Source organism: Mustela erminea, chromosome 13 (genome assembly GCF_009829155.1).
Source record: "Mustela erminea isolate mMusErm1 chromosome 13, mMusErm1.Pri, whole genome shotgun sequence".
Taxonomy (NCBI): Eukaryota; Metazoa; Chordata; class Mammalia; order Carnivora; family Mustelidae; genus Mustela; species Mustela erminea.
In genome coordinates, this window is record NC_045626.1 from 89759095 (window position 1) to 89786061 (window position 26967).

The following is a 26967-nucleotide window of genomic DNA, read 5'->3' on the forward strand; positions in this document are numbered from 1 at the left end:
CGTTTGACAGCACTACTCGTTCACTTCTCAGACGACAGTAGAGTTCACGGGCCGCACAGGGTCCTTTGTTCCTCTTTTATTAATCATCTTGCAAACTCAAAAGCCAGTTGTGGCGAAGAAAGGACAGTGAATTGGCTCTTTGGGGGGGCTCTCAAACCTGAGCAAGGTCAGGACCCCTTGAGGGTTGGTGCAAATCGGGGTCTCCTACTCAGTGGGTTGGGCCAAGAATCTGCACCAACCCCTAACCAGTTCCAGGTGACGCGGAGGCTGTCGGCGCACTTCCCTGGATCAGGGGTGTGGTGCCTGGATCACCCATTAGAATCCCCTGGGCTGGGGGTGCAGTGGTGGAGGGGGAGGCTTCTGGCCACCCCCACCCCCAAGTCTTGAGAGTCAGGCCCGTGTTTCAACACTCCGCAGGTGATTCAGGTGCACATCCAGGATCAAGAGCAGGTGCCCTTGGATTTCTCCTGAGCTATTCCCTTACTCCATGCAGGTTTCTGCTTAAAGCCACCTCCTCCATGAGGCCCTCCTGCAGATCATCCCCTTTTTCCTCCATGGTTTTCCTCTGGCAGCCCCATCGCCACCAGACGTGATGTTAAGTGTGGTTCTGTTGACCTGTCCAGTCCACCATCCATCACCGCTCTGGCTCCTCTTGCTGTGTCCCCAGCTTCTAGAATGGGGCTCGGCACCTGGTGGATGGTCAACAGATATCCACATTGAACCACGGAGTTAAAATAATGTGTATAGCTTCTATGTGTTCCTAAGTATTACATAGTTTCATTTATGGTCTGGGAAGGAAACATTCCTGTTTGAGGCTTCTAATCCAATTGTTACACTTTACATTAGACTTTCTGTAACAATGTTCCACTGTTCAGTATGTCACTAGCTACATGAGGTCATCATCTAGCGCTTAAAATTGGCTAGAGCAACAGAGGAATTTAATTTTTAACTTTAATTAATTGTTGGAAATATCTATCCATGGCTAAGTGCCACATTCGTGGATGGGATAGTAACATAGTGACGGTAATGAGGTGGCTAAGTGGGAAATGTCAGTGTCAGTCCAGGCTCTGCCCCAGCTCTGCTGTGAGTCAGTCTCATCTCATCATTATTCATGTGTCCACCCTTCAGTGTCATTCCTGAGGGACCTGCCAATGGCATGGCTACCCTTTTTTCCATATTGTCTATGATCTGATATATTACAGTTAAAAAACGGGGGGCATAATGAAGGGTCTTTTAATTCCTTGTATCTTATCAGCACAATTTTCCAGCAGGGGGCAAGAACCAAATTCAACCAGCTTAACTCCAAAAGGAGAGTACTTAGATTGTCCACATGGCTTCAGGCATGGTTGGATCCAGGTGCTCAGTCCATGCTTATAGCCATTTGTCTCTCTTGCCCAGCTCTGCTTTTCTGTCTGCAGACCTCCTTCTCCGGCAGGGTTTCCCAAAGGTAGATCCCGGCTCGCACCCAAGCAATTTAGCATTTTTAAGAGAAAGTCTGCCTTTTCTTCAGTAGTTGCAGCAAAAGTCTCCAGCTTTATCCTGGGTCTGGCTTGTGTTGACATTCTATTCCTGAGGTGACCGCACTGACTATGACTAGCCAGATATGGCATGTGTGCCCCAGAAGGAGGCCAGCTCCAAAAGGAATCAAAGAATTGGTGGGCGCATAGCGAAAGTACTCGGTGTGGAGCCTACTTGGAAAAAAGAAAAGCAAACCAGCAAAGATATACACAGCCCTTTGGAGAGTGCCTGTTGCATAGTAAATGCTACATCAATACTGTTCATTATTATTTATGACAGCAGTAGTAACAGTAGCATTAATTAATTAGCTTCTGCTCCACGTTCACAGGACAATGCCTTGTTTGCTACACAGGAGCAAATTCCTGCTGTTTGTTGATCCATACAGACTTTATTAATGTTCTTTTTAAGTACCTAGTCCAAGTTCATGAATATTATGTCAAATTCTGCCCCAGCACATCTGCTGGAACTGCGTCCTTCATTACTAGGGGAGCGCAAGACCTGAGACTACGAAAATGAGCAGACAAAAGAGGAGGAAGAACTCTCTGGGCTCCGAGAGAGCCCAAGGGAAGCGGCCAGCACGTTTGCTTCTCAGGTGCATGTGCACAGCTGAGCACCTGGAAGGGATAAGGGCAGCCTCGGTGTCCAGCCATGCCTGTCTTCCAGTCCAGGGCTCCCCCTGCCCTCAGGCATATATGGAATGCATCTCCCTAAATTCTGCACGCCCTTGGGCAGTAGTTCTCAGAGGGGATATGGAAACCCCTGGGGGGCCCTGAGAGCCTTTTCATAATCATACCACAGGAGCTAGCTAGTGATGTTTGACAATTTACCCCAGGATGTGGTGGCTTCGAATAGCAATAACGGGCAGGAATTCAGGACCAGCTCTGAGACAACATGTTTGAGAACTCCCAGGCTAGGGAGGAGGGCTGAACAGGTGTCTGGGAGAGGGGAAGTGTGGTGCTGTGTCTCCGATTCTCCCCCAGAAAACCTAGTCCCCCAACCAGACAGTTCTTTACCAATGCTTTCCACCTAGAATCCTCTTCCAGCTGGACCCATCATTCTCTCCGTTGTGTTATCTTCCCTGCCCCCAAAATTCATGATTAATGGTTTGTATTCCCAAGGTGATGGGAAAACCGTGAAAGGCAGAATGTCAAGCTGACTGTAGAAGGGGCTTTAGGTAGAGGACGACCTACCAGTTCATTTGTTCACTGAGCAAACATTTACTGGGCGTCCACAGGGTGCCAGGTGAGCGTTCTGGTCTTGGAGTTTAAGGCGTAAACAAAATAATCAAGGTTTCTACTTACACACTACATGAATCAACATGCCCTTCAGTAATGAAATTGGAAAGTAAAGAGGCAAGGCTAGATTGAGAAACTGTTCTTCTCTGTCTTAGAAGACAGCTCGGGAAATATCTGTGTGCTGCTCTGTCGTATTTCATGATGTCCCAAGGGAAGGTCCAGACCACTGGTCCAAGCAGTGTCTTGATGCATATTAGAAAGATGGGCCCTTCCATAAGGCACTTGACTTCCCTCTATCAGAAATTCACTCTGTCTGCAGTCTGAGTGTGGAGCCCTCGTGCAGTGCAAAGCCTGCCCGACTGTACTTGACAGTCGTGCCTTCACTTACCAGCAGACCAAGTAAAACCCGTTTTCCTTAGTTGCAGGGGAAGAGATGCCATCTCCCTAATATTCATTTCTTTGTTATTTTCTCATCCTCTCGTCTTAGATTTCAGCACCAAACCAAGGACATTATGTCTGCTTTTTCATTTTTGTTTTTGTTCTTGTTTTTGTTTTTGTTTGTTTGCTTGTTTTGCTGGAGTCCTAAGTGACTGTCATTAGTGGCTTGAGATTCGTGGTGTCCCTTTTGCTTCCTTTCCTTCTGAAGGAGCTTCAAAAAGGCAGGATTTATTAGAAAACAAGTACGTGAGCCATGTATAATTCCTCTTCCAAATACTACTGTCAGGCAGTCGTAGTCACATCTTCAGCTTGCTGCCAAATGCTGTTGTGAGTGTACATGTTGCCCACAAACATGGTCAGCAACCCAGTTACTCTGGGCAAGTACTTTCAACAACTCCCTAGAATCAGACTTAAAACTCATTTACAAATTAATCTCAGAATATTATCTCAGATACACACTTGCATAATGTTAAGAGAGTCTAAAAAACACACTTTGTAAGAGACTGCATTGTGTCCTGTAATGGGAAGAGGAGAAAAATAAGTTTTCAGAGCACTTACAGAATCCCTGCTGAGCGCGCGTGTGGAATTCACCAGAGCCCGGGTCCCGGCGCACCGAAAATTCTTGGAAGTAAAAATGAAAGAGAATTGTTAATGGGATTTCATTTTCAAGAACCTTAGGTGGGTGCAGATTTGAATGAGAATTAATCTTGGTATTTTGCTTTGTAAGTTAATATAAGAACAGCTAGATGAAATGAGGGTTTTTTTGTTTTTTTTTTTTTTCTCCATCTGGATTTTGCCATGGAGTCGAAAAAGGTCAAAAGCAGCACATTCATTTATTTTTTGGAGCAGTGTTTCTTTTGCCTTCCGGACACACAGACGGGAACATTCTCATTCTCCCTTTGAGGGGCCACCTGCCACCAGGCTACACAGACGCCTGAAACAGACCCACCGTTAACTACAGGCGACCTACAGTGGAGGCAGCATCTCTCCTCTGTTGGAGCTGACCATGCTGAGAGCCCTTGGCAACTCGCAGCTCTGTTTCTGAATCTAGAAAGAACTTCCCAGCAGCCATGACTGACCAAGCAAGGGCCGCTGACACAGCACACACTCCCACCCCCCTTCCCTGTCTGGCCCCAAATCCTGCCCCGAGTGGGAGTTTCTATTCCCTTTGCCCATGCTTTGTAGCGAGGGTCAACGCCGAGGATAAGACCCAAGTTCTGCACTTTGTGCACCCACGGAGCCCCAGCAGGTGGCCCAGCCGCCACCCTGCGCCCCCACACACCCCACCCTTCTCTGACCTCCCCTCTCAGCTCTGTCCGCTCACTCGTCCAAGGGATTCAAGCCCTTGGGATACTCAAGATCCCCTTCACCGGCCTTTTAAAAAATAACAGCTTTATTGAGATATAATTGACGCACAATGAAAAAAAAAAAAAAGCCAGGACCTTGTTGAATGTATAAGATTTCACGAGTTGGAACACAGGCATACTCTGGGGAAACCACCTCCCCAGTTGAGGTAAGGACCATCTTCATCACCTCCCGAAGTTTCCTGGTCTCTGAGTTTTGGGTTTAGGTTTCCTTGGTCCTAGGAATTCTTAGCGTGAGCTCAGCCCTCCTAACGAAGTGTGAAGCGTACCGTTAACCACAGGCACTGTGGCATCCAGAACATCTCTGAACGGAATTTGTCCCCGTGGCTTCAGCTTCCTGGCCCAGGACCTGCACCTGCCCCTCCTCCTCCCCCAGCCCCTGGCAACCCCCGTCCTACTCTCGGCTCCAGCAAGGGTGACCATTTCAGACTTGGCAGAGAAGCGTGACCGGCTCACGTGCCCAAGCGTCATGTCCTCCAAGATCATCCGTGTTATTGCAGATGGCAAGATTTCCTTCCTTTTTAAGGCAGATATGGTTCCACTGTACATGCACTCATGTCCTTACCCGTTATCTGTTGACGGACTTGGGGATTTGCATGAACTTGGCCGTGGTGAGTGATGCTGCTGTGAACATGGGGGGTGCAGGTATCGCTCCAAAATCCTGACTTCAGTTATTTTGTATCTATACATAGAGCTGGGATCACTGGACCCTACAGAAATTCTATTTATTTATTTATTTATTTATTTATTGAGGTCTTGTCACCCTCCTTTGGTTGCTGTTGCCGAAGAGTCATTAGAAGATCCTCATACGCGGGGTGCCTGGGTGGCTCAGTAGGTTAAATCCTCTGCCTTCAGCTCAGGTCATGGTCTCAGGGTCCTGGGATCGAGCCCCACATCAGGCTCTCTGCTCACCGGGGAGCCTGCTTCCCCCTCTCTCTCTGCCTGCCTCTCTGCCTACTTGTGATCTCTGTCTATCAAATAAATAAATAAAATTAAAAAAACAAAACAAAACCCTCACACGCTCTGCATTTGCCCGCAGCAGGTAGAAATGTTGTGGGGTGTTTCCCACGCACTCAACTTGTTCCATGTGGGATCTCCTTAAGGCCCTTCAGAACTCCATAAGATAGGAGTCACTGCTCCCACTTCACAGATGACAAAGTTGAGGCTCAGAGGGGAGAGGTCACTCGCCCCAAATCACGCAGCTGGTGAATTACAGCCTTGGGATGGGAAGCTCGGTCTGTTTGACATCCCTCCTCTTCCCAGTGACCCGTGGGAGGCTGTGAGACGAGCTGGAGTGGAACCACAGACATATTTATTTTACTGCAACCTTTCCTCCATCATTCTTGCTGCCTCGTTTTCAAAGGGCATCTGCCCCCCACCCCTGACACCTCTCCCCACCGGCTTCTGGGAAACGCGGCAAACAGAACAGGGCCTCCCCTGAGGCAGACATCCCCGGTGGATCCCACCGCCGGCGCAGTGGGAATTCCAGAAACAGAGCTGAGCCGAGTTGAATGTGACTACTTGGCTCTCTGTGACCTGATTTCTCTTCTGGCTTCAGTGTCTAGGTAGGGACTCTGGGACCTTCCGAGCCAGCAAGCGAAAATATCACCTACAGCGTTGGGAACGCTTTTAATTGAGATTATTTATAAAATGGATTTTCTTTTCTTTTTTTTTTTTTAACAAATTCTTTTCTTTTCTTTTTTCTAAAGATTTTATTTCTTTATTTGACAGAGAGATTGCAAGTAGGCAGAAGACAGGCAGAGAGAGAGGGAAGCAGGCTCCCTGCTGAGCAGAGAGTCCGATGCGGGACTTGATCCCAGGACCCTGGGATCATGACCTGAGCTGAAGGCAGAGGCTTAACCTACTGAGCCACCCAGGCACCCCATAAAATGGGTTTTCTGTAGGGGGACACCATGGAAAACCTGAGAGTGCCTTCATTTTCTGCGGAACCTCTAGAAACTTCTAGTTCCATGTGGGAGGCCCGACTGTGGGTGTTTTGCACTTAGTACTGCAGAGAGGTTGGGGCAAGGCACTGGCCAGCACTCCTGGTCCTGGGAATGGCAGGAGCCTGAACAAAGAGTCTCACTCCCCTTCCCCAACATCCGCTCAGCACTTGACAGTTTATCATGCTCTCCTGTGTTTGGTCTCGTTTTATGTTTTTGGTGTCAGCCCTCCTTAGAGGCAGTCATCATCAGGACCTGCCTGAAAATGTGGTTGTGTCACCCTGGGGAGCCTCCTCGGGGAGAGTCAGAGGCAAAAGCTAGCAAGAACCACCAGAAATCAGAACTGCCCTGGTTCGGCAAATGTAGAACCTCAAAATCTGCTGAATCACTTTGAGGCTCATTTTCATGATGATAATAATGAGCATTGATAGGCTCTGGGTTAAGTGCTTTGCACTGACCATTTCCCTGAATCCTCACACCGGTTCTTCCGGCAGGGGCTGCACTGATAATGTCTGTATTTTATGGGGCAGGGGCTGAGGCCTGGGGACATGGCTATCATGGCCGCTCACAATGAGGAAAATGCTGATGATGGCCGTGGTGGTGGTGATGGTGATGACCGTGATGTTGACATTGATGATGATGATGGAGATGACATTAATGTTGATGATGGCGATGGTGCTGGTGATGATGGTGATAGTGACAGTGGTGAGGATGGTGGTGATAATTATGGTGATGATGGTGATGGCGATGAGGACATCGTTGATGGTCATGGTGGTCATGATGATGGTGTTGGTGGTAATGACGGAGATGGTGATGATGGGGATGGGGAAGAGGATGGCAATGGTGGTTGGGATGATGGTCATGGTGGTGATGATGGTGTTGGTCGTAATGATGGATTTGATGATGATGATGATGGAGATGACATTAATTTTGATGACGATGGTGATGGCAATGGTGCTGGTGATGATAGTGGTGAGGATGGTGGTAATAATTATGGTGACGATGGTGATGGGGATGAGGACGTTGTTGATGGTCATGGTGGTCATGATGATGGCGTTGGTGGTAATGATGGTGATGATGATGATGGGGGTGGGGATGAGGATGATGATGGCAATGGTGGTTGGGGTGATGGTCATGATGATAATGATGATGGCCATTGTGGTCGTGGTCGTGTTCTAGTGGTGGTGATGGTCATGGTCACAGTGATGAGACCACCTTTGAAAACAGCTGAAAGTCACATCTGCTGAATGAGGAAGTTGGAGAAAGAGAAACTGTTCTTTGATCCAAATGGTTGTGTGAGTAAATTACAGAGATTGATTTCTTTCCTTCCTTGTGCCCATAAATCCACTCAGAGTAGTTCCCAAGGGTGAGCAGCCCCAATATTTCAGACACGGGCACCTCGTAAACACAGACTGTGGCTGCCCAATATGGTGGCCAAGCATTCCAGTTCGCCTGGGAGGGAGGCCGTTCCCATGACGTAGAAATTTCGGTTTTAAAACTGGCGTAGTCTGGTAAACCAGGAGGAGTTGGTCACTCCTCTTCCCAGATTGACTTTGGGGGTACAAACAGGGAGTGTGTCATCTACTGCAGTTATTTTAAGACTGTTTTGTTGATTTCTGAGCAGAGATTGTTTACTGGAGAAGGCAGAGACAGAAAGTGACGCTGTGGCTGCCCGGGGCTGTGAGGATGAGGGTGTGACAGCCAGGGGATGCCAGGTTTCCTTCGGGGGGGGGGTGGAAATGGTCTAACATTGATTGTGGGCATGGAGGCACCACCCTATGAACCTACTAGCCGTCACTAGAGTATGCATTTTAAGTGGATGGGCGGTATGGCACATGAACTGTATCTCAAAAAGCCGGGGTTTTTGAAAGAGTGTTAAAGCCTAGTTCAAATACTGCAAATATCACACCTCTCTGAGATAAGGGTGAACAGGTGACAAGAAACACCCAGAGGGCTCTCTGGGGGAAGCTTGAAACAGTCCCTGGTGGGAATGCAAGCTGTAGAGACCTGTCCTGACTCTGGGATGTGCAGACCATATCAGCCCCCAGTGCTCACTCCCACATTCTGGCAGCAGCCTGGTTGACGTGCTGGATAGCCCCCACATGACCAGCCCCAACCTCCAGGCCTTTGCTTGAGCTGTCGTCCCCACACAGACATGCCGCCCATCATGTGCTCCCTGATCCAAACCAGCAGCTCCTTCAGGAACGGTCAGCCAACAATGGCCTATGTATTCTCTGGGCATCCCCATGAGGCTCGGGTCTTTGCCCATAGGGTTAAGGGAAGAGGGGCAAGATGAGCTCATGGTGGGCATGGAGGGCCCTAAACCCATGAGGATGTCCTCATCAGAGACCGAAAGGGAGAAGGTGCAGAGGCACAGAGAGAAGAAACCCTTAGGAAGACGGGAAGAGATTCGGTGAGGCCATCGCAGACCAAGAAGCTCCAGGCACGCGGCCACCACCGGGCACTGGAGGAGGAAGAGGAAGGAAGGGTCCCACCCAAGGGTCTTTGGAGGGGGCACGGCCCTGCGGACCCCTTGATGTCAGACTTCCAACCCCTGGACCTGGGAGCAAGGACTTTCCTGTCCCCCAGCGTGTGAGGCTCTGTGACCGCAGCCACAGGAAACCCAGACAAGAAAACCGACGGACACCAGTGTCTCCCCTGTGTAGAGAAGGAAGCTAAGGCACAGAGAGGTTTAGTAATTTGCCAAGGACACACAGCTAGTGCGTGGCAGGGGTGGGTTTGACTCGGGGGTCTGTGCTGTGATCCTCCCCACAGCCCCACCTGCGTTCTGGAGAGCACCTGACAAACAGGGAGCGGCACGCTCCCCCATCTCCCAAGGCCACTTGGGTCCTTCGTTTTGGGATCGTCTCTCCCGGACCCCCGGAGAGGGCTCCTTGTTGGAATTTGCCAGAAAAGCCATGTAGGAGACAACCTACTTCTCCTTTCCTTAATCGCCGTAAAGAGAGGCAAGATGCTCTCCCCGCCCCCCCAGGCTCCTATCTGTCCGCTGCATCAGGAACGCCGCGTGGGACGAGGGATCTGACCACCAGATCACTGCGTGTGTGCTCGCAATTACATCTGCAAAGCTGGGCCGAGGCCGACGAGACTGGAAAATTCCTCCACTCATTTGCAAAAGGTTTGCATTCGTCTGAGAGATCTGCCCACGGCATCGAGCGAGCCTCTCGGCGGCGGCTGTCTGGGAGTGTGCCCTTTTGATGAGGACCTCACGTTCCTGGGGACTCGCCCAGACGCCCGAGCAGACACTCTCATGAGCAATTAAGGAGAAGGTAATGAAACCTCAGTGAGGAGCCCGCTCACGCGGGGCAGAGAGCCCACCCAGCCGACACGGCGATGCCCGCGCCTGCCCGCCCGCCGCCCACGGTGCCCTAAAAATCTCATTATTCGGACCCTGACTCTACGGGTATAGACGAGGGACACGTATCTTTGTGAAATCCCAGTTTTACAAGGAAACGTGAGATAGTGCATTGTGGGATACTTCCAATTATATATATGTCGGTAATGAATTGAATTGGTTGGCCACATAAAGTGGGGTTTCTAGGTGTGCATCCCCGAGCTCACAGTTACTATTTTCATTTCCTTCCTTCCTTCCTTCCTATCTTTTGTGTGTGTGTGTGTGATGGGCCAACATGCCTCCTTGTGGTCCTGTTACCTGCTTTTTCCCCACATCCTAAAGATCACGTGTAATAATGTTGGAGCGAGCGACGGTCCGATGAATTTGAGCCGAGGCTTAACCGTTGTCATTCATTTTAATCTGAAGTCTTAGGAGAGTTCCAGTACTCGGCGTTACCAGTCACGGGACGGGGACATGGGATATAAAGCGGGACGAAATTGTGCCTCACGCTCAGGGGAACGGCCAAAACAGAGACGAGGGCGATGCCCCGTGCTGGCATGGATGCGGGGAAACTGAGGCAGCGTGCGTGCATGAGATGTGGATGTGAAACGACAAGCAGTGGTTGGAGGGCGGCTCGGTGGCTCACGCGTATGCTCACAAGCCCGCAGTTCTACGCCGGTGTCTGCAGACGGGAAAACACATGCCCACGAGGAGACCGGCAGGCAGGTGTCCTGACGCAGAGGCATCCGTGACTGCCAGACACCGGAGTCGATGAAAACTTCCCTCAGCTGGGCCAAGCGCGACGAAGCTGGGGGAGAGCCGGGCACCAGATCACCGTCCGGTGGTAAAAGGGGGAAAGTAGCAGTGCGCCCGCAAGCTGGGGGCAGAGGAGCTGAGCATCAAAATACGACGTGTTGTGGGAGCTCTGCGTGAAATTTCTAAAAAAGGCGGTTTGCCTGGGGCCTGATGTCGGCGCAGGGGGTAGTTGTAAATGTTACACGGAACCTTCGGGAGGGGTGGAAATGGGCTAACGCTTGTTGTGGCCGTGGCTCTTCACTGGGTAAAGTCTCTGAAAGTCCTCAGATTGCACAGGTAAAAATGGTTAAATTTTACAGTAGGCGCATTTCACCTCAGCAGGGCTCTGGAGCAATCAACAGTTCCCAGGGACTAAACGCCGTTCTGCTCGGAGCCCAGTGTGTGCCGTGGCCAGTGTGCCCATGTGAGCTGCCGGCACACGCCGGGCCACTGTGCGTCACCGGAACCTGCCACGAGGCATGGTTTCCTCCACGATTTTCTTGCAGATGCTGCGTGGTTGATTCGTCACGATGGCCACGTGGGGCTCGTGGGGTTTTGATGGGTGTGGCCAGGCCATGTCCAAGAGGAAAGCGGTCCCCTGTGCCAGCAGCTTTGGTGGAGTGAACAGGGCACAGGAATGCAGGATCTTTCTGGGTCTGTGGTTCTTTCTGAAAACCCAGAACCGCTGGTGGGGGGCAACCCTTTAGCTCTGTCCACCGTGCTTGAATGTAGGGGGGTCCACTGGCAAGCTCTCTCGTCCACATGTGCACAGCGCACCTGGCTTCTCGGGATGACCCGTCGGCGTGTGTCCCACTACCCTCCACAGCAGAAGCACTGGCATCAGCAAGTCAACAGGGCTGAGTTTGCCGATCGCAGCCCCCTAAATCCCACTGGGGCCGTCCTGTGCTCTCCTCTATCTGGTGACTCCGGGATCTGACCCACACCACGCACGCTGCCCGCCACGCTACCTCACCCCAACCAGGGAGAGAGAGAAAGCAGAGAGTGGCACGCTCCTACCCGGCTCAACCCAGAAGGCACACGCCTCACTTGCCCTCATGTTGTGTTGGCTGCAAGGGGTCTGGGACACACGTTCTTCCCAGGAGCTCAGGAAAGGGAGAGGCCGGAGGGAAGGATGTACACAGGGTGTGTGTGGGCTCCTGGTAGGAGAGGGAATCGTAGGAGCAGAAGGAGCCCGGGGACTGCCGGCCACGTCCGCCTCCTCCATCATGTTGCTGGGGCAGGACACCCTCGCCCCCCAGTAGTGTTTCTCCATGCTGACCTGATGCAAGCATACGGAGAACAGGCGCTCCAGCTTTGGAGAAATAGTCCGTGTTTCTCGACTGCCTCCATTCTTGGCTACGTTGTAAAAATGTGACCTTTCTCAGGGAGGTGGACGCCACAGAGTCCACGTGCCATCCCAAAGGACAGTCCCGTTTAATAACTCGGTTACAGAGCTGGACCTTCCGGAGACGCGTGCCTTCTTAAATTGAATTGTTTTCTTGTTTTGAATGAGCGTTCTGGAATGGAATCTCCATCTCGTGTTGGAAGTAAATTGATGGATAAGTGAAGTTGGACGCCAGCCTCCCCGTGTGCCCCGTGAATGAATTGGAAGTAAATGAGGTGGGAGGTGGGCTTCCCTGTAGAGACAGAACCAGAATTATTGGTCTGTTCCCACCAGCCCGCGGAGCTGTTAGCATGCATCCTCGGGGAGGGAGGGAAATTTGCTCTCTGCTGCTGTTGGAGACAAGTTGCTACTCCCCAGGATTGATCTGCTAAATGGTTTACTATTGTGAGTCTGTTTCTCCCCCGGGGTAAGTGCTGGCGGGGACACGGGCCTGCGGTAGCTCGGGAACGAGCCTTGTTAGCTTTGGTGACTGATGTGCTTCGCACAGCTGTCCTCGTTGAAAAGCCACACGCCTGGGCCCTGGGAGGCCGACTCAGGGAGGCAGACTCCCTCTTGGTCAGAGCCCTGGGGAGCCCAGCAGGGAATGGGGGAGGGTGGGGAGGTTGCGTCTGAACAAAGACCCCCGCGAGGGCAAGGATGGAGCTATGCAAACATCTGGGGGAACGGCGTGCCGGGCAGAAGGAACAGCCCAGGCGAGGACTGGGTCACGGTCAAGGCACAGCGGAGGCCGTGGTGGCTGGAAGGCACGTGGGTGGGGGAGAGGACGAAGAGGGAGGCGAGGAGGTGCCAGGGGTCTACATCTGTCCCGGGGACTTTGGCTTTGGCTCTGAAGAAGGTGGGAAGCGGGGGGAGGTTGGAGCAGAGCACGGACATGATCTCATTCAGCTTTAAGGGCCTCCCCCCGTGTGCTGTGCGGAGACTAGGCTGTCTTGAAATATGGCCCAGCCACATAGGTTAGCTAATGCTTGAAGCCAGCGCCATCCTCCCCGCACATCAAAGGGGGCCCTTGTTGGCCGTGGGGTAGGGTCTGTGCCAGGAGCAGACTGTGCACATCACATACAAGGACCCTTTCCTGTTCCCCCGAGATGGGAAGTGAGACAAGCTCACTCCACAACACCCCATTGATCCGCGCTTCAAGACTCGGAAGGGACGCGGGCGCCAACAAAGAACGCCTGTGCTGACAAAGGGTCAGCGAGGAGGGGTCGCTCGTTAAGATGCAGCTGGAAAGGCAGCGCAGGCGGGGGCTGTAATTAATGACACACCGTCTAGGAACGTGCGGGCTCGGGACACGGCGTTCTGAGTCACAAGAAGCTGCATTCACGGAAGAAAGAGGGAGCTGCCGCCCGCGTGCCTGTCAGGGTGGGGACGGGGCGCCCCGGGATGAGCCCCCACCGGCTGGTCAACATCTGCCCTCCCAGCCGTGGCCCCAGAGCATGGCCCTCCACGGCCCTGGCTGCTTGACCAAGGGACCCCCAAAATGACCTTGCTCTGCCCAGATGCCGGAGAAGTGGGTCGCACGGCGTTCAGGAAAGGGTTCCGAGAGGAACGGGGAGCCACAAGTCCTCCAGCTCCTGCTGGCTCCTTGAGGGCAGAAGAGTTAAAGATTCTTAGTCCCAGGGAAGAGCGTGGCCCGTCACCTGGTCCTAAGAAGGAGCTTTGCACCCCCCACCCCAGGTGCAAATGCAAACCTCCGTCCCACAGAAACCGTGTGCTTCAGTGCTCCCCAGCAGTGGCCTCTCCTGACGGCTCCGATGCCCGTCGGGGGGCGAGTGGATTCACGAACCGTGTTCTGTCCTTGCCCTGGGAGGCCATGGGTGTGAAAGGGAGTGTGGTGCTGACGCGCGCTACAACACAGGTGCCCCTTGAAAACGTGGCGGCCAGGGAGAGAAGCTGGTCACAGGCGACCCCACCCAGGCTGGGGAGGGACGGCGAAGGGACGCGGGGTTTCCTCTGGGGGGGGGATATGTTCGGGAACTAGATGCACTGGTCTGTCTGCGGCCAGAGAGGTGTCGAGTGCCTGAGTCATATCTCCATGTATAATCTATATTTATATGTATATACTATTATGAGTCATAGAGTTTTCTAAGATACTTTCCTGAAAGGTTTAATGTATGCATTTGCTTTCTCAAAGTCACGTCGCAGTGTTTGTAGGGAGCAGGTGTCGGCGGGGGTAGGGGCCGCCTCTCCCCCAGAGGCACACCTGCCCGCTGTGCCTTCCTGGACAGCAGACCCCCCTTCCCACAGCCCCGCGGATCCCCACCTCCAAGGTCGGGGCGTCGGAATACCTGCCTCCCCAGGCTGTCGGAAGGAGTGACTAGAGCAGGACGTGCAGAGGTGCTGGGAGCAGCCTGGAAAGACTCCGAACCACGACGTGGTTGTGAGGGGTTGGTGTTTTCACCACTGATGACGGTGCTAACATCCAGGCTCAGTGTGCGTCCAGAGGGGCCGTTTGCATAAAGGAAGGAGCTCACGGAAGGGGGCTTGGCTGTCAGGAGGCGGGACGGTTTGAGTATAAGTCCTCTGGGCCTCAGTTTCCCCCACCATGGCAACAGTAATGTGTTCTGCTCTGCCATATGAAGGTCAAATGTGGCAAAGATCCACACAGATGTTCTCCGAGGAGGACGGAGCGGCGTCCCGGGGGTTCATACCCCCAGAAGGAGGTGGTGGAAGACCTCACCCTCGATGCCCTGGAATGTGCCCTTCCTTGGAATGGGGTCTGTGCCGATGTCATCAGTTCCAGATGAAGTCACTGGGAAGCCCTTGTCCACGATGACCCATGTCCACAGGGTGGAAGGGAGACCTGGTCACAGACATGCACAGGGAGGGCCCAAGTGGCCATGGAGGCAGAGTCGGAAGCCGGGTGTCTACACGGCAGGAGGCACCAAAAGCCGTGGGAGGGGAGGCAGGATCCCCTGTTCCACCGCCGGCTGGTCAGAGAGCACCTTCTTGCAGTCCAGGTGCCCCATGTGTAGCACTTGAAACAGCAGCCCTAAAACCTCACAGACTACACCCAGTCTCTCGGGATGCTGAATGTGTGCCCCCTGACCTCTCAGGCATAAGTAGTCTGACAGGATCCGCGGCCTTACAGGGTCTTCCCGCTCAGCCCCAGCGTGCTCTCTGCGCTCTGCCCAGGGAGGGGGTGCGGGCGGCTGGGAGGCTTCCTGCCCTCGGGCGCAGACCCTCCCTGGGGCCCCATGGCAGCATGCTAGGATTTCTGGAAGGAACCGCGGTGGAAGCCAGGCGGAGGAGGAAGTGTAGCTGAGCACAACTGCACGTGGAGGGCCGACACGTTGCTGGGGGCAGAGGTCCTGCTGCGTCAGGGGGGAGACACTCCCAGGTCCCCTCTAGGCCTCTCCACCTCCGGGCCCTGGCTGCTCCCGGAGGATTCAGAGCGGCCGCAAGCGTGTTAGCGTCCACGTCCCCATCCGCTGTGCACTCCCCACCGGGGTCTCCCAGAGGATTCTTAAAATCCATTTTACCAGAACTTCATGTGGAACTCGGGGAGCAGTTCGTTAGGAAATGGGCAGGGAGGAGGCAGCAGGTCCCAGCTGGCTCTGTGCCACCAGGCCTGCCGCCAGCAAGCCACCGGGGATAAGCTTCCCCTTCCCTTCCTGATGAGAAAGCTCGTGAGACCCGGCCATGCAGCAGAGCTGAGTGTCTGCTCTCGCCTGGTGAGAGGGAAAAATCACATCTGAGAGGACCCCCCCCATACCCCGCAACGCCCTTGTGTGTACATAAGATATTCTTAACCCAGGATTATGTAAATCACTGCTCGCCCCTAACAAAGTCAGTTTGTTCATCGGATGGCCCTTCTCTGGACTCCTCTGCCCTGAATCCAGAACCTTCTTTCAGGCACCCTCACTAATCAGCATACCAGTTGGTTCCTAGGTGCTCGGGGCATCATTTTAACTAGGATGCCTTGATTTGGGAAAATAAAGACCCTTTTGGAGTCTTTTATTTTTGTTTATTTATTTATCACTATTGCAAATCCAGGTGAATTATTGGTCTCTGCTGGAGGCCGGCTCTCAAAACGCTCTGCTTTTAGCCTCGCTTGGCTGACAGGATTGACAACAGCGCCATCCCCTGCCTTTCCCAGTGCAGGCCATCAAGAGCACCCTGGCCTTCCCATGGTTCCCCCACTAGAAATGCCACTGCCAGTATGGCAAGCAGCAGTCTTTGTGCATCGGCTCAGGCGTGCAAAGAACATCTACCCGGAGCAGCCTTAGGTTTGCCCGAGTTTACTAACTCTCAAAACCAATAACTACAACAAAAAGGAAGTTTATCTCACATACCTAAGCCCAGGGCCACTCCTTAGTTATTGGACATTGAGTCTTCTTCTATCTCTCTACCCCATCATGCCCAGGGAGTGGTTGTCATTTCCAGGTTTGCCTCGTGGTCCAAGATGGCTGCTCACGTGCTGGCCATTGTATCTGTATTCCAGGTAGCTGGAAAAGGGACAAAAAGAATGGAGTCCAGCTCCCACAAAGCAGATTCCTATAGTGCCACATAATATTTCCACTTACATTTACACTAAAAGTCTTCTCAAGCTTTGAGCAGCACCTGGAGAGATGGTTAAAACACAGGCTAATGGGCTCTGCCCCCAAGAGTTTTGACTTAAGTATGTGCAGCATGAGACCCAAGATTCTGCATTTCTAAAGTTCCCAGGTGATGCTGCAGCTGCTGGTCTGGGCAGCACACTTTGAGAAGGTCTGTGCTAAGACTGGGTCACCAGATCACCCCTTGCTGCAAGGGAGACTGAGCAGTTCAATGTGTTAGCGGCGTCCTATTCCCCCCACCCCACTTGCCAAAACATTGTAGCTCCGCTAGTAAAGAAAAAGAGGAGAATGGGTGCCGAGTGGCAAACAGCCCCTTTGTGCTACAATGTCATTCACGTTTATTTCCTCTAAACCAAATCAATTCATTTCTCTATTGTCTCCGTTGTCTTTTCTGGGCCACTTCTGGGATTCAGAGGGTGGTGTGTGCGTGTGTGTGTGTGTGTGTGTGTGTGTGGTGCTGCATAGACACACTAGATAGCATCTTGCCACTTCCCAGAAGGACCATCCAGGACCGGGTGCTTGCTCCCTCTCCCACAATCCAAACACCAGAAGAGAGGACTTTCTGCTCCAGAGGGATGGGGCAAGGGAACCCCCTTTTCTCTCCTGATTTTGGCCAAGATGCTTTGTCAATATCTGTGAACGCTCTGCTATCTTGGGAATCTGGGGAGCCCGTGTTGCCTGCTCAAATGTCTCAACTATTCGAATCTCTCAACATATTATCCTGCCGGACTGGCCTCACCATTGCTAGGCTGATGAATTGCGGGGTGGGTGGTGGGGGGGGATCTTTTTCTTTACTTCAGGAAGGGGGAGCTTTATCACTCCCTGGAAGGTCAGTCCTAGACCCCAAATACTCTGAGGGATCATCACCTGCAGGTTCCCCCTTGCTCGCACCCTGGGGTTCAACTTCAAGGGTCTGCAGCCTGTAAGCAAAGCCCATTCCCACCACTCCTGGGGGTCCTGCTGATGATCTGTGGATCGAACTGAAAGCTTAGTTAAACGGGTCCTCCATCGACTTGCAAGCAATGCTAAATTAGTTCCCAATTCAGTCACAGTTGAATGCGTGCCGTCTTACAGCTGAGAGCTCGGGGCTGATCTGGTGACATAGAACATTGAAATCCAGAGTCACGGCTCCTGGACTTTGTTTCCCGGATGGAGCTAATGTTCATGGAGGGGCCCTCTTTGTACTGAGCACTGAACCACAGGGTTTGCGTACCTTCTCCTCAGGTTCTCAGAGGTCCCCGGAGGAAAATGCGATGATCCCATTTCACAGATGAGGAAGACAAAGCACAGAGTAGGCAGGACCTGGAACGCCACACGGCAAGTGTGCAAACGGCAAAATGGGTGCTCTGAGTTTGTGTTCCTGGGAGCAGTGAGGGTCTCGGCCCCCCGAATGCTGGCAGCTGGACTTTCTTCTTGATTTCCAAACTTGGACCTTTGATCTCCCGAGAGTCTGCTGCCTGAGCCAGCGTGCCATCCGGCTGCCAGGAGGGTGCCTCTGGTAACCCCCCGGCATGCTTTGTCAACAGACCACGCTTCATTTGACCTGGAGAAAGACATTGTTGAGTTTCTTTCTCCATCTTTCCCCTGGGACCGGTCATTTGTAATGTTGTCTTCCACGCTGATGTCTGGAAGGGTCAGATGAAGGATCTTCCTATTATTTGGGTAAACATATCCCCGCCCCCCTCCCCGAGCCAAAACCGTGCAGAGAAGCAAATACCACAAAAATAACCACTACCGTGAATCAGGATCCACCTGTAAGAACAGCTGCCACTCAGACGTCCTTCGGGCCCGGCACAAGTCCTTGCTCTTCCGTGGGTGCAATGCTTTTCCTGCGTCCAGAGCACCCAGGACTCCTGCACCAGTGCTGGTAATTGCACAGCATACATACAAAGTCCAGAGCAGGTAAAGCTGTGGGATAGCTATTGATGTCCGGCTGGGGACCCAGTGCAGGACAGCAGGTTACAACTGAGGCAGAGAAAAGCCATCAGGATGACAGGAGTTCCCATCCACAGGGATGCCGGCCCCATCGGTCCAGCGAAGCAGAAGGACTTGACCTCCAGAGGAACTGGACGGGAACTGGAGAGGGCCCCAGGAGATGCACTGAGAGCCCCATCATTTTAGGAAACTGATCTCCTTGTCCATGGATAGGCATCGTCTTTTCCTGAAAGGGCTAGACAGCGAGCAGTTTAAGCTGTACAGGGACACATACAGTGCCCATTACATGTTCTTAATGCTTCAGCAAACTCAATAACCATTCTTGGCACTTGACTCTATATAAAAGCAGACTGAGGGCGGGGTTTGGCCCCTGATCTTGTCGACTGGTCTGCAAAATCTAACATCCTGGGAAATGTATGTGCAAGGTTGTATTTGCAACCTTCCCTTTCTGCAAATGTTTAAATTAATTACATAAATTTTTAAAAATCCATTCTAAGAAGCAGCACACAGTTACCATCTCTACCCCAGTGTCGAGGATGAATCAGTAAACGGCAGACTTCCCGTTAATCTGGTCCCCTCTGAGCTGCCTTCCTTGGGGAAGAGGTGAGACTCTGGCATACAGATGGAAGCCACAACCCTCAGGCAGAATTTCTTTCTCCGGAAGGCTCAAGTTTGCATCTAAGGGTCTTCAACTGATTAAACCAGGCCCACCAGATTATCTAACATAATCTGCTTTCCAGATAGTCAACTGATTACAGGCATGAATCACGTGAAACTCTCAGTCCGCAGTTGGAGGAGATCCCAGCAAGACATGCTGGGTCTGTCAGCACCTGTGTTGCTGGAAGGCTCCCCTCCACGTCTTCTGCCTCAAAGCCAAGAGGGGAACATGTGGTTTTCAGACCAGCTGGCTCCTCTCCCACCTTTCATGGGAGTGGACATCTTCTCTGGCCACAGGCAGAAAGAGGGAAGCCTGGATTTGAGTTACTGGAAGCTAGCACAGGGTTTGGATAGAAATGGGGAGTATCCTCATGCCCCTATCCAGTGTGTCCTTTGGAGTCCAAGGCAAGATGGGCCACTTCTCCATCTCCCATGCTCACCCACCACTGCCTCATTTTCTAGACCGTCAGTGCAGTACGGAGGGAAGGAACCACACATGTGGCATGTACAATATGTAGATTTTCTATCTGGAGAGAGGGAGATCCATAGACCCACAGGATGTCTCTCTGGCATACAGACGGAAGCCACAACCCTCAGGCAGAATTTCTTTCTCCGGAAGGCTCAAGTTTGCATCTAAGGGTCTTCAACTGATTAAACCAGGCCCACCAGATTATCTAACATAATCTGCTTTCCAGATAGTCAACTGATGACGGGCATGAATCACATCTGCTAAGTTACCGGCACAGTTGCACCTAGACTAGTGTCTGAAGGAATACTGGGGACTGTCACCTGGTCATGTTGACACATAACTACCCACATGCTGGCAAGAATTTCAGAAGGCACTCTCATGTGCTGTTGCTCAGAGTTTAGCGGAGAACATGACCATGAGCGGCGGTATGGCAGGGCAAAGGGGAAGCGTGTGTGCCGCTCAGCCCAGCAATTCCACGGGTACAAAGAGGTGCTGGGGAATTTCAAACACGTGTGTAGATGAGAGAGAGCTCGTTGTCATGGCCGAGTGTGAAACTTCCTGAACTCCCATCGGTGAGCGGATGGAAAAGTAGAACAGAGAGAGGGCAGATGATGGACATCCAGTTGCTCTCTGAGACAGAATTAGATCAGCGTGCAGATGTGGCTCTCAGACTAGAGCTATGGTCCAGCCAGGTGGACACGGGTAGATGGGAAAAACGTAACGATGCGCGAGATGAAGCGAGCTGAGGACGTCCAATATAAGACGTGGACGTGAACGGCATAGAAGACACGTTTGCGAAAAATGTAAATGGAGGGAATGATGCTGTAGTTTCTTTACATACGTGGGAATCTGATAAAAGCTCAAAATCGCAGACATCAAAGATGGACGTCAAGTTCCCGATGGCAAGTGCCTCTGGGGAGCATATTCAGAAACTGGACTGGAGGAAATGAAAGCGTTCAAAGCCATCAGCCCTGTTTCCTGTCTTTACAAAAGGAAAAACTGAAGTGAACACAAAACGTGGTAACGTTCCGTTGTTCCAGATTTTGCGTGTTCGATGCATGCGACACACGTGTCCTATTTGTAATATTCTATCCTTACACACATGCGCACACCGCACACACACATGGCGCAGAGGCTGGGCTCGCCTCCGTGGGCTGATTGCCCAGCACCCCTCCCAGTCACGCGGACCAGCTGCCCTCCCCGTCCACGCGGACTCTGTTCCGAGCCCGGACAGGCAGCTTGTAAACATTATCAGAGGTCATCTTCACAACGATACTAAGTATTCCCAGGTTCACAGCCCAGAAGCAGATGCTTGGAGAATTTAAATAATAGCAAGGAAGGGGGCAGAGCCAGGACTCATGGCCGTTCCTTCCTGGGATTCTTACGCCATCTGAACAGGTGGTTCTGCCCTGGAGACGTATGTTCAAACCTGCTGAGGTCCCTTTTGCGCTGCGTACCCTGAACAAGCCGCCGCTCGATCAGCTCTAGGACTCTGTTTCCCCGTCTGCAGACCGGGGCTAGGGAGACTACCTGCTTCATGTGTTGGGGGTAGAAATGACGGTGTTGAGAGACCCCTGGCTCATAGCAAGAGCTCCCCAAAAGTGACCTGGGGTTTTTAGTAATGAGGCTTCTCCATGGCTCGCAGGGACATCTGCCTTGAGACGGGTTGTTTCTGCTCCGTCTGGAAAGTTCTCGCCAATCAGCGGGTTCTGTCCGTGGTCCTGAACCCTCACTGGTGGCTTAAAGGCTAGGCGTCCTGCTCAGAGCTGCAGATCCCACTTCTGGGCGCGTCACCTGTGGTTGAGTGGGACCCGGTGCTCATCGGAGGCCTGGTGGCTCGCCTGGGGCCAAGCTAGATGTGACCCTGGCCATGGCCTTCCCGTGGTTCTGCTTTCCTTCCTCCTTCTGTGCTGAGAGACGGACCACATGCCATCAAAGTCGCCGTCTGCAGGTCCGTGATTGAGTGGTTCTCAGGACATTCATAAAACGATGCCACGACAACTACCCGGTCCCAGAAGGTTTCCATCGTCTACAGACTGGACTCCTGCCCTTTGAACTGTCGCTGCGCCTTCCCCTCCCCCGCTGCTGCTGGCAACCTTCCATCTGCACAGATTTGCTGTCCTGGACATCTCGCGTGGATGGGACCCAGCACCGTGTGGCCTTCCGTGCGTCTCCTTGCACTCAGTCCCCTCACATGGTTGGTATCGGTCTGCGGGCCATGGCTGGCCACCGCTGGGTGTATCCATGTGTCCCCTCTTGTCCTTCCCGAGAGCATCGCCGGGATCAATGCACACCCCTCCGTCTGTTTCACACTCCAGAATCTGTCTTTATTTAAAAATTTAAAATACAATTTGTAAAAATACAGGAAACAGCCAAAGCAATTAACATTTATGAGGGCACCTCACACAACAAAGCATGTTTTCTCCAAAGCCTCGGGCTTTCTTCAAATTTGAAATGACAGTGATTTAGGGTCCCCCAACTTTATTGATTCTTTTCAGTAGAACAGGACTGTGGTAGAAGGAGATGGAGGGCGGGGAAACCCCAGAGCTGGAGAGAGGAAATGTTTCCCGGAGTCTTGCCTCTGTCAAACTGGGGTGGCTGGGAAACGGGGCGATGGACTTGCTTTCAGGGCAGCCAGGGCCGGCAAGCAGGGGCACCAGCTCTGCAGGGAGACACTCCCCTGAGTCCCAGGTCAGGGGCTTGGGTAGGCTCCTGAAAATGGGACAGTCGTATGCATTTCAATGAGATGTCCGTGGCCTCTCATCTAAACACTGAATTAGCCTTGACTGAAAAGGAATTTGGGAGGACAACCCATCATGTGCCCCTCTGTGCCTGCTGTGTCAGTTCACGTATAGGCGTGCACATGCTCACTGCACACGCACACACGCATGCACGCCCACACCACCCCTACATGTGCACAGGCACATGCACATGTATACCACACACTTTGATTCTAGGAAAGCTTCCCTCCATCCCCACGTCCCCTTTCCTGGGTCACTGGGGCCAGACACACGTCGTCTCCTGCCAGACCTGTCCGATGTGTCCAGCCCAAGCCTGCATTTCTCTCTGTTCTCCTGCTTCCGCAGAGTTTTCTGTTGCCTTCTGTAATCCCACGATTTCAGCCCTTTCTTCGTCATAGCACAAACTGCTTCTCAAGGTCCTGAGAGAGGACAAGTCTTGGCCCCACTTTGTAATTCAGTGTCCAGGGCTGTGTTAAGGCACAGGACCGGCTTCTAGGGTTACACACGACCCCAGGCTGGGGCTTCATCAACAGGGTTCATGGTTCCAGAGGCTGGAAGTCCAAGATCTAGGTGTCGGCAGGCTTGGTTTCTCCCGAGGTCTCTCCTTGACTTGCAGACAACTGCATCCCTGGTGTCACTTTTTATTCTTAAAAGAACACGAGTCCTGCAGGCTTGGGGTCACCCTACAGCCCCACAGCACCTCAATTATCCCTTTCAAGATACCTCTTACTTTTAAATACAGTCACACTGAGGATTAGGGTTTCAGTATACGGTTTTGGGATCAGAGGCACAATTTAGTCCGCAGCACACGCAGATCCCAACCTCCAGAAATCCCACGTCTAACCTAGACGGCTAAAACAAGCATCCAGCTCATCAAGGGTGGGGGGGCATGGGTGACAAAAACCAGTATCAAAACATGCCCTTGCATGCTGGCTATGTGGTTATAGGTGCAGTAACCAGACGCCTGAAGTAAAAACGTTCAAAACTGAACTTACTCCCGCAGCCTGCGCCTCCTGTGTCCTCAGAAGGTCTCCCTTCGTGTCCGGAGGAAGGCGGATGTGTGACAGTGACAAACTTGCCCAAGTTCTCCAGATGCACTCTTACTTCTTTAATAAAAGAAGGGGTGCAATTTATTTATTTGAGAGACAGAGAGAGCACATAGAGTAGGGGGGAGCAGAGGGAGAGAATCTCCAACAGACTTCCTTCTGAGCACAGAGCCCAGCGACCCTGAGATTGGGGCCTGAGCCGAAACCAAGAGTCAGACGCTCAACCGACTGAGCCACCCAGGTGCCCTGTTCTTACTTCTTGCTCAGACTCTATACCCGGGGCTGGTCCCCGCTCATAGCTCAGAGCCCCAGGCTGTCGCAGCAGCTGCCATCTGGAATACTTCTGGTCACTCTGCCTCGGGAAAAGTCCCTAGAGGAATGTGGGTAACTGTCCTTGCCCAGCAGTGACCCACGCCGTGTCAGCCAGAATTAGTCACGTAGCTCCTGCCAGCCACACAGACTCTGTGCGTGAAACACACCTTCCCAAGGTGGCCAGAAGCCAGAAGGCAGGGGACCTGTAGCTTTGTCCACATGGGTCAGCCTTGTGGGACCCAGCGCAGGGAAGAGTGGATCTGGAGGGACCCACAGAGGACACTCAGCACGTGACCCACTCCCCAGCGCCTCTCCGGCCGAGCCCACGGCCCTAAGCCCCCGCATCTGCAGTTCAAACAGGGATGCTCGACTCAGTCTGAGCCACTGAGCGCCCCCCGCAAAGCTTCCTCTACCCATTTGGAATCTCCGTGACAGTTAATTCTCTGCTTCTGGAATTTTGGGTGGCCGGGGAGACCCCTACCATGTCCACCCAGTCTGAATCTGGACGCGATTCCGTTTAGGGCCCGGAAGTGTTAGCGGGTGGGGGCGGGGAGCGTGTGTGCGTGTGTGTACCTGCAATGACCATTAGGAACCTAATCACAATTAACCCACGAGGGAGCTTGCTGGCTTAATGAAGCCATTAGCCAAAGACCATTCTGAGAGAGAAAATGTAGAGACTGAGCTCCGAGCGCATTACCTGTAATGAACCTGGAAATGGACTGGGGAATTTCCACGGTATTCTTAGCATCGGGAATGGCCAGTGTGAGAGCCACCAGGCTGCAGCCCCGGCGCTGGGAATCCTGCGGACCCAGGAGGAGCCCCGGCAGAGGGCTGTGTCACCGCAGGCAGGTGGGCAGCAGCCTCAGAGAGAGGCTGGGACTCTGCTCGTAACTGATGACTCTTTCAGATGTGCGCCTGTTTAATGCAAAGGGTCATTTCTGGGTCCGTTGCTTCCCTGGAGAAAGAAGCGAGGAAATCTCTTTCCTTACAACTCCGGCTTCAAAGAGGAGCGGTGTTTCTGGAGGGAGATTTTGGAATGAACGGACCCAGAGGTAAAAGGCGCGGACAGACATCCCAAAGCCACAGACCTGTTTTATTTTTAATCTTCATTAGACCCTAAAGGGAAGAATGACCAAAGGGCTTCCAGACAGAAAAGAGACTCTCATCACTTCGAACGTCCCTGCCTGGGAGGGAGGCGCGATGCTAATGGTATTGCACGATCTGGGTGTGAACGGAATGAGCCGAAGTCCCCAGAGCTGCGATGGAAAGGCCTCCCACGGGCAGTGGAGAAAGAGCCTTCGGTTTGCATAAAAGTCTGCGTGAAAGACGGCACCGGCGGTCCAGCGTCCGTCACCGAGGTCTAGCGATCCTGGGCATCGGAGGATCGAAGTGACTGACTCACTGATCTTGGAGCAGACATCGGCTCCGGTTTGCTGGCCGGGCCTCTCTTCACTCCCTCTTCTTCCAAGAGTGGCCTTTCTCCTGGGTCAGCGTGAGTCACAGGGAGGCCATCCTCCCCTGGACAAGGGTTGGGCACTGAGCCCCCGCGAGACCAACCAGACTGCCCTCCCCCCCTCCACCCCCAGAATGTAGCTCCTCAGCAGAGGGACTCAGAAGAGAAATGGCTGAAGCCGTTCACCCCATTTCCCGACTTCCCGGTTTTCCCCGACGTCCTGGAAGCACGTCAGGGGCCTGCTTTTCCGAGGCCTGCTGCGACTTTTCCTGTGACCCTGGGAGCTGCCCAGGACCCAGCTGATAAGAACTGGTGTTAGTTCCCTACTTCCATACCAGATGAATCCCAACTTACAATATTACATTCTGGGCATCAGAAATCAGAAGTGAGTCTTACAAAGCTAAAATCAAGGAGTCAGAAGGGCTGGGTTCCCTCTGGAGGCCGTAGGCAAGGATTGGTCCTTTTCTAGACCCTGGGGGCCCCCCACATCCCCCAGGTCGTGATCTTATCCCCCTGACCCCTGCCTCGTTACCCGCCTTGTGCCCTCTTCCTCTGACCCTCGTGGTCACCTCCTATGAAGGACTCTCATGGTTCCGTTGGGTCTGCCTCAGATTGCCCAGGACAGTCTTCCCGTCTCAAGATCCATCCCTGCATCACAACTGCAAAGGCCCTTAGACCACGTAACAGAATAGACTCCCCAGTTCCAGAGATTAGAGCTCGGGCTTCGGGGTGGGGAGGCGCGTTACTCAAACGACCGCCACACCTTGCTAAGACTAGACGGAGTTCCTTTCTGCTGCCTACAACCCAAACCCGACCGATAACATCACCTCCCCTCGGTCTCGGCAAAGGAAGAAAAAAATACCTGATAATCATTGCAGTGGGTCACTAAGAAGATGATCCTAAGTAAAACTAAATTGTTAAATGTTCTTGGAAAATGATCCCCAAGAATGGCCTTTCTTTGCCCAAGGGGAGGGCTAAGCCATCAGGTTCTGGACAAGGACCACCTGGCAAACACTTTGGAAGGTTCCCGATAGTGTTCCAGAGCACTGACTTGCTCCCTTGACCCAGGTACGTCTGCTTCCTCCGCCAGGACACGGAAATTCTGAACACCGCCATACTCACGGGGAAGACGGTATCCCTGCCCATCAGGGTGGTCTCCGTGGAAGAGAACAGCGCTGTGACGGATATCTCGGAGTCGGTGGAGTGCAAGTCCACAGACGAGAACGTCATCAAGGTAAGCGCCCCACTGCTCACCTGCTTGGACGGATGGGAACTACCGCTGAGCACCTCATTCGCTGGGAAGGTTCGTCCCCTGCCCAGAAATGAGCAGTTCAGCTGGTGGGTTTACAAACACCACACTTCCAGTCACTCCACTAAATTTTTCCATTTCGATGTTGTGTACTGGCATCACTCCCAACCCGGTATTCATCGAGTATGCTTTGGGCTGAGGTTCAAACCCTGAATACGCAGAAGAAGCAAGCAGGTGACAGGCAGTAGTAACCCAGACGCGCCCTGGGCTAGAAGGATGGCCCGTCCTCGGCTACTGCTAGTGTGGCTGGGAGTACCTGGGAGTCAGTATTGCTGTCTTCTCAAAAGAAACCACAGATTTGGATTTTATGTAAAGATTGCTTGTGTTCCCCCATGGGCAACCAATTATAATTTTTATTCATGGGCAAAAAATACATCTGCAATGTGAGTCCGGCCCATGGGCAGCTGTTGGAACCACCGACAGGGCAGATCATGAATAG

General features: G+C 52.7%; 1 protein-coding gene across 1 annotated transcript in view; it reads left to right on the forward strand.

Moving 5' to 3' along the window:
* TMEM132C (transmembrane protein 132C) overlaps nt 1–26967 on the forward strand; it is a 294550-nt gene that overhangs the window by 242160 nt on the left and 25423 nt on the right. Inside the window, exon 5 of the mRNA XM_032310375.1 lies at nt 26310–26453. Within this exon, the coding sequence (XP_032166266.1) occupies nt 26310–26453 (144 nt within the window). The remainder of the gene's footprint in view (nt 1–26309; nt 26454–26967) is intronic.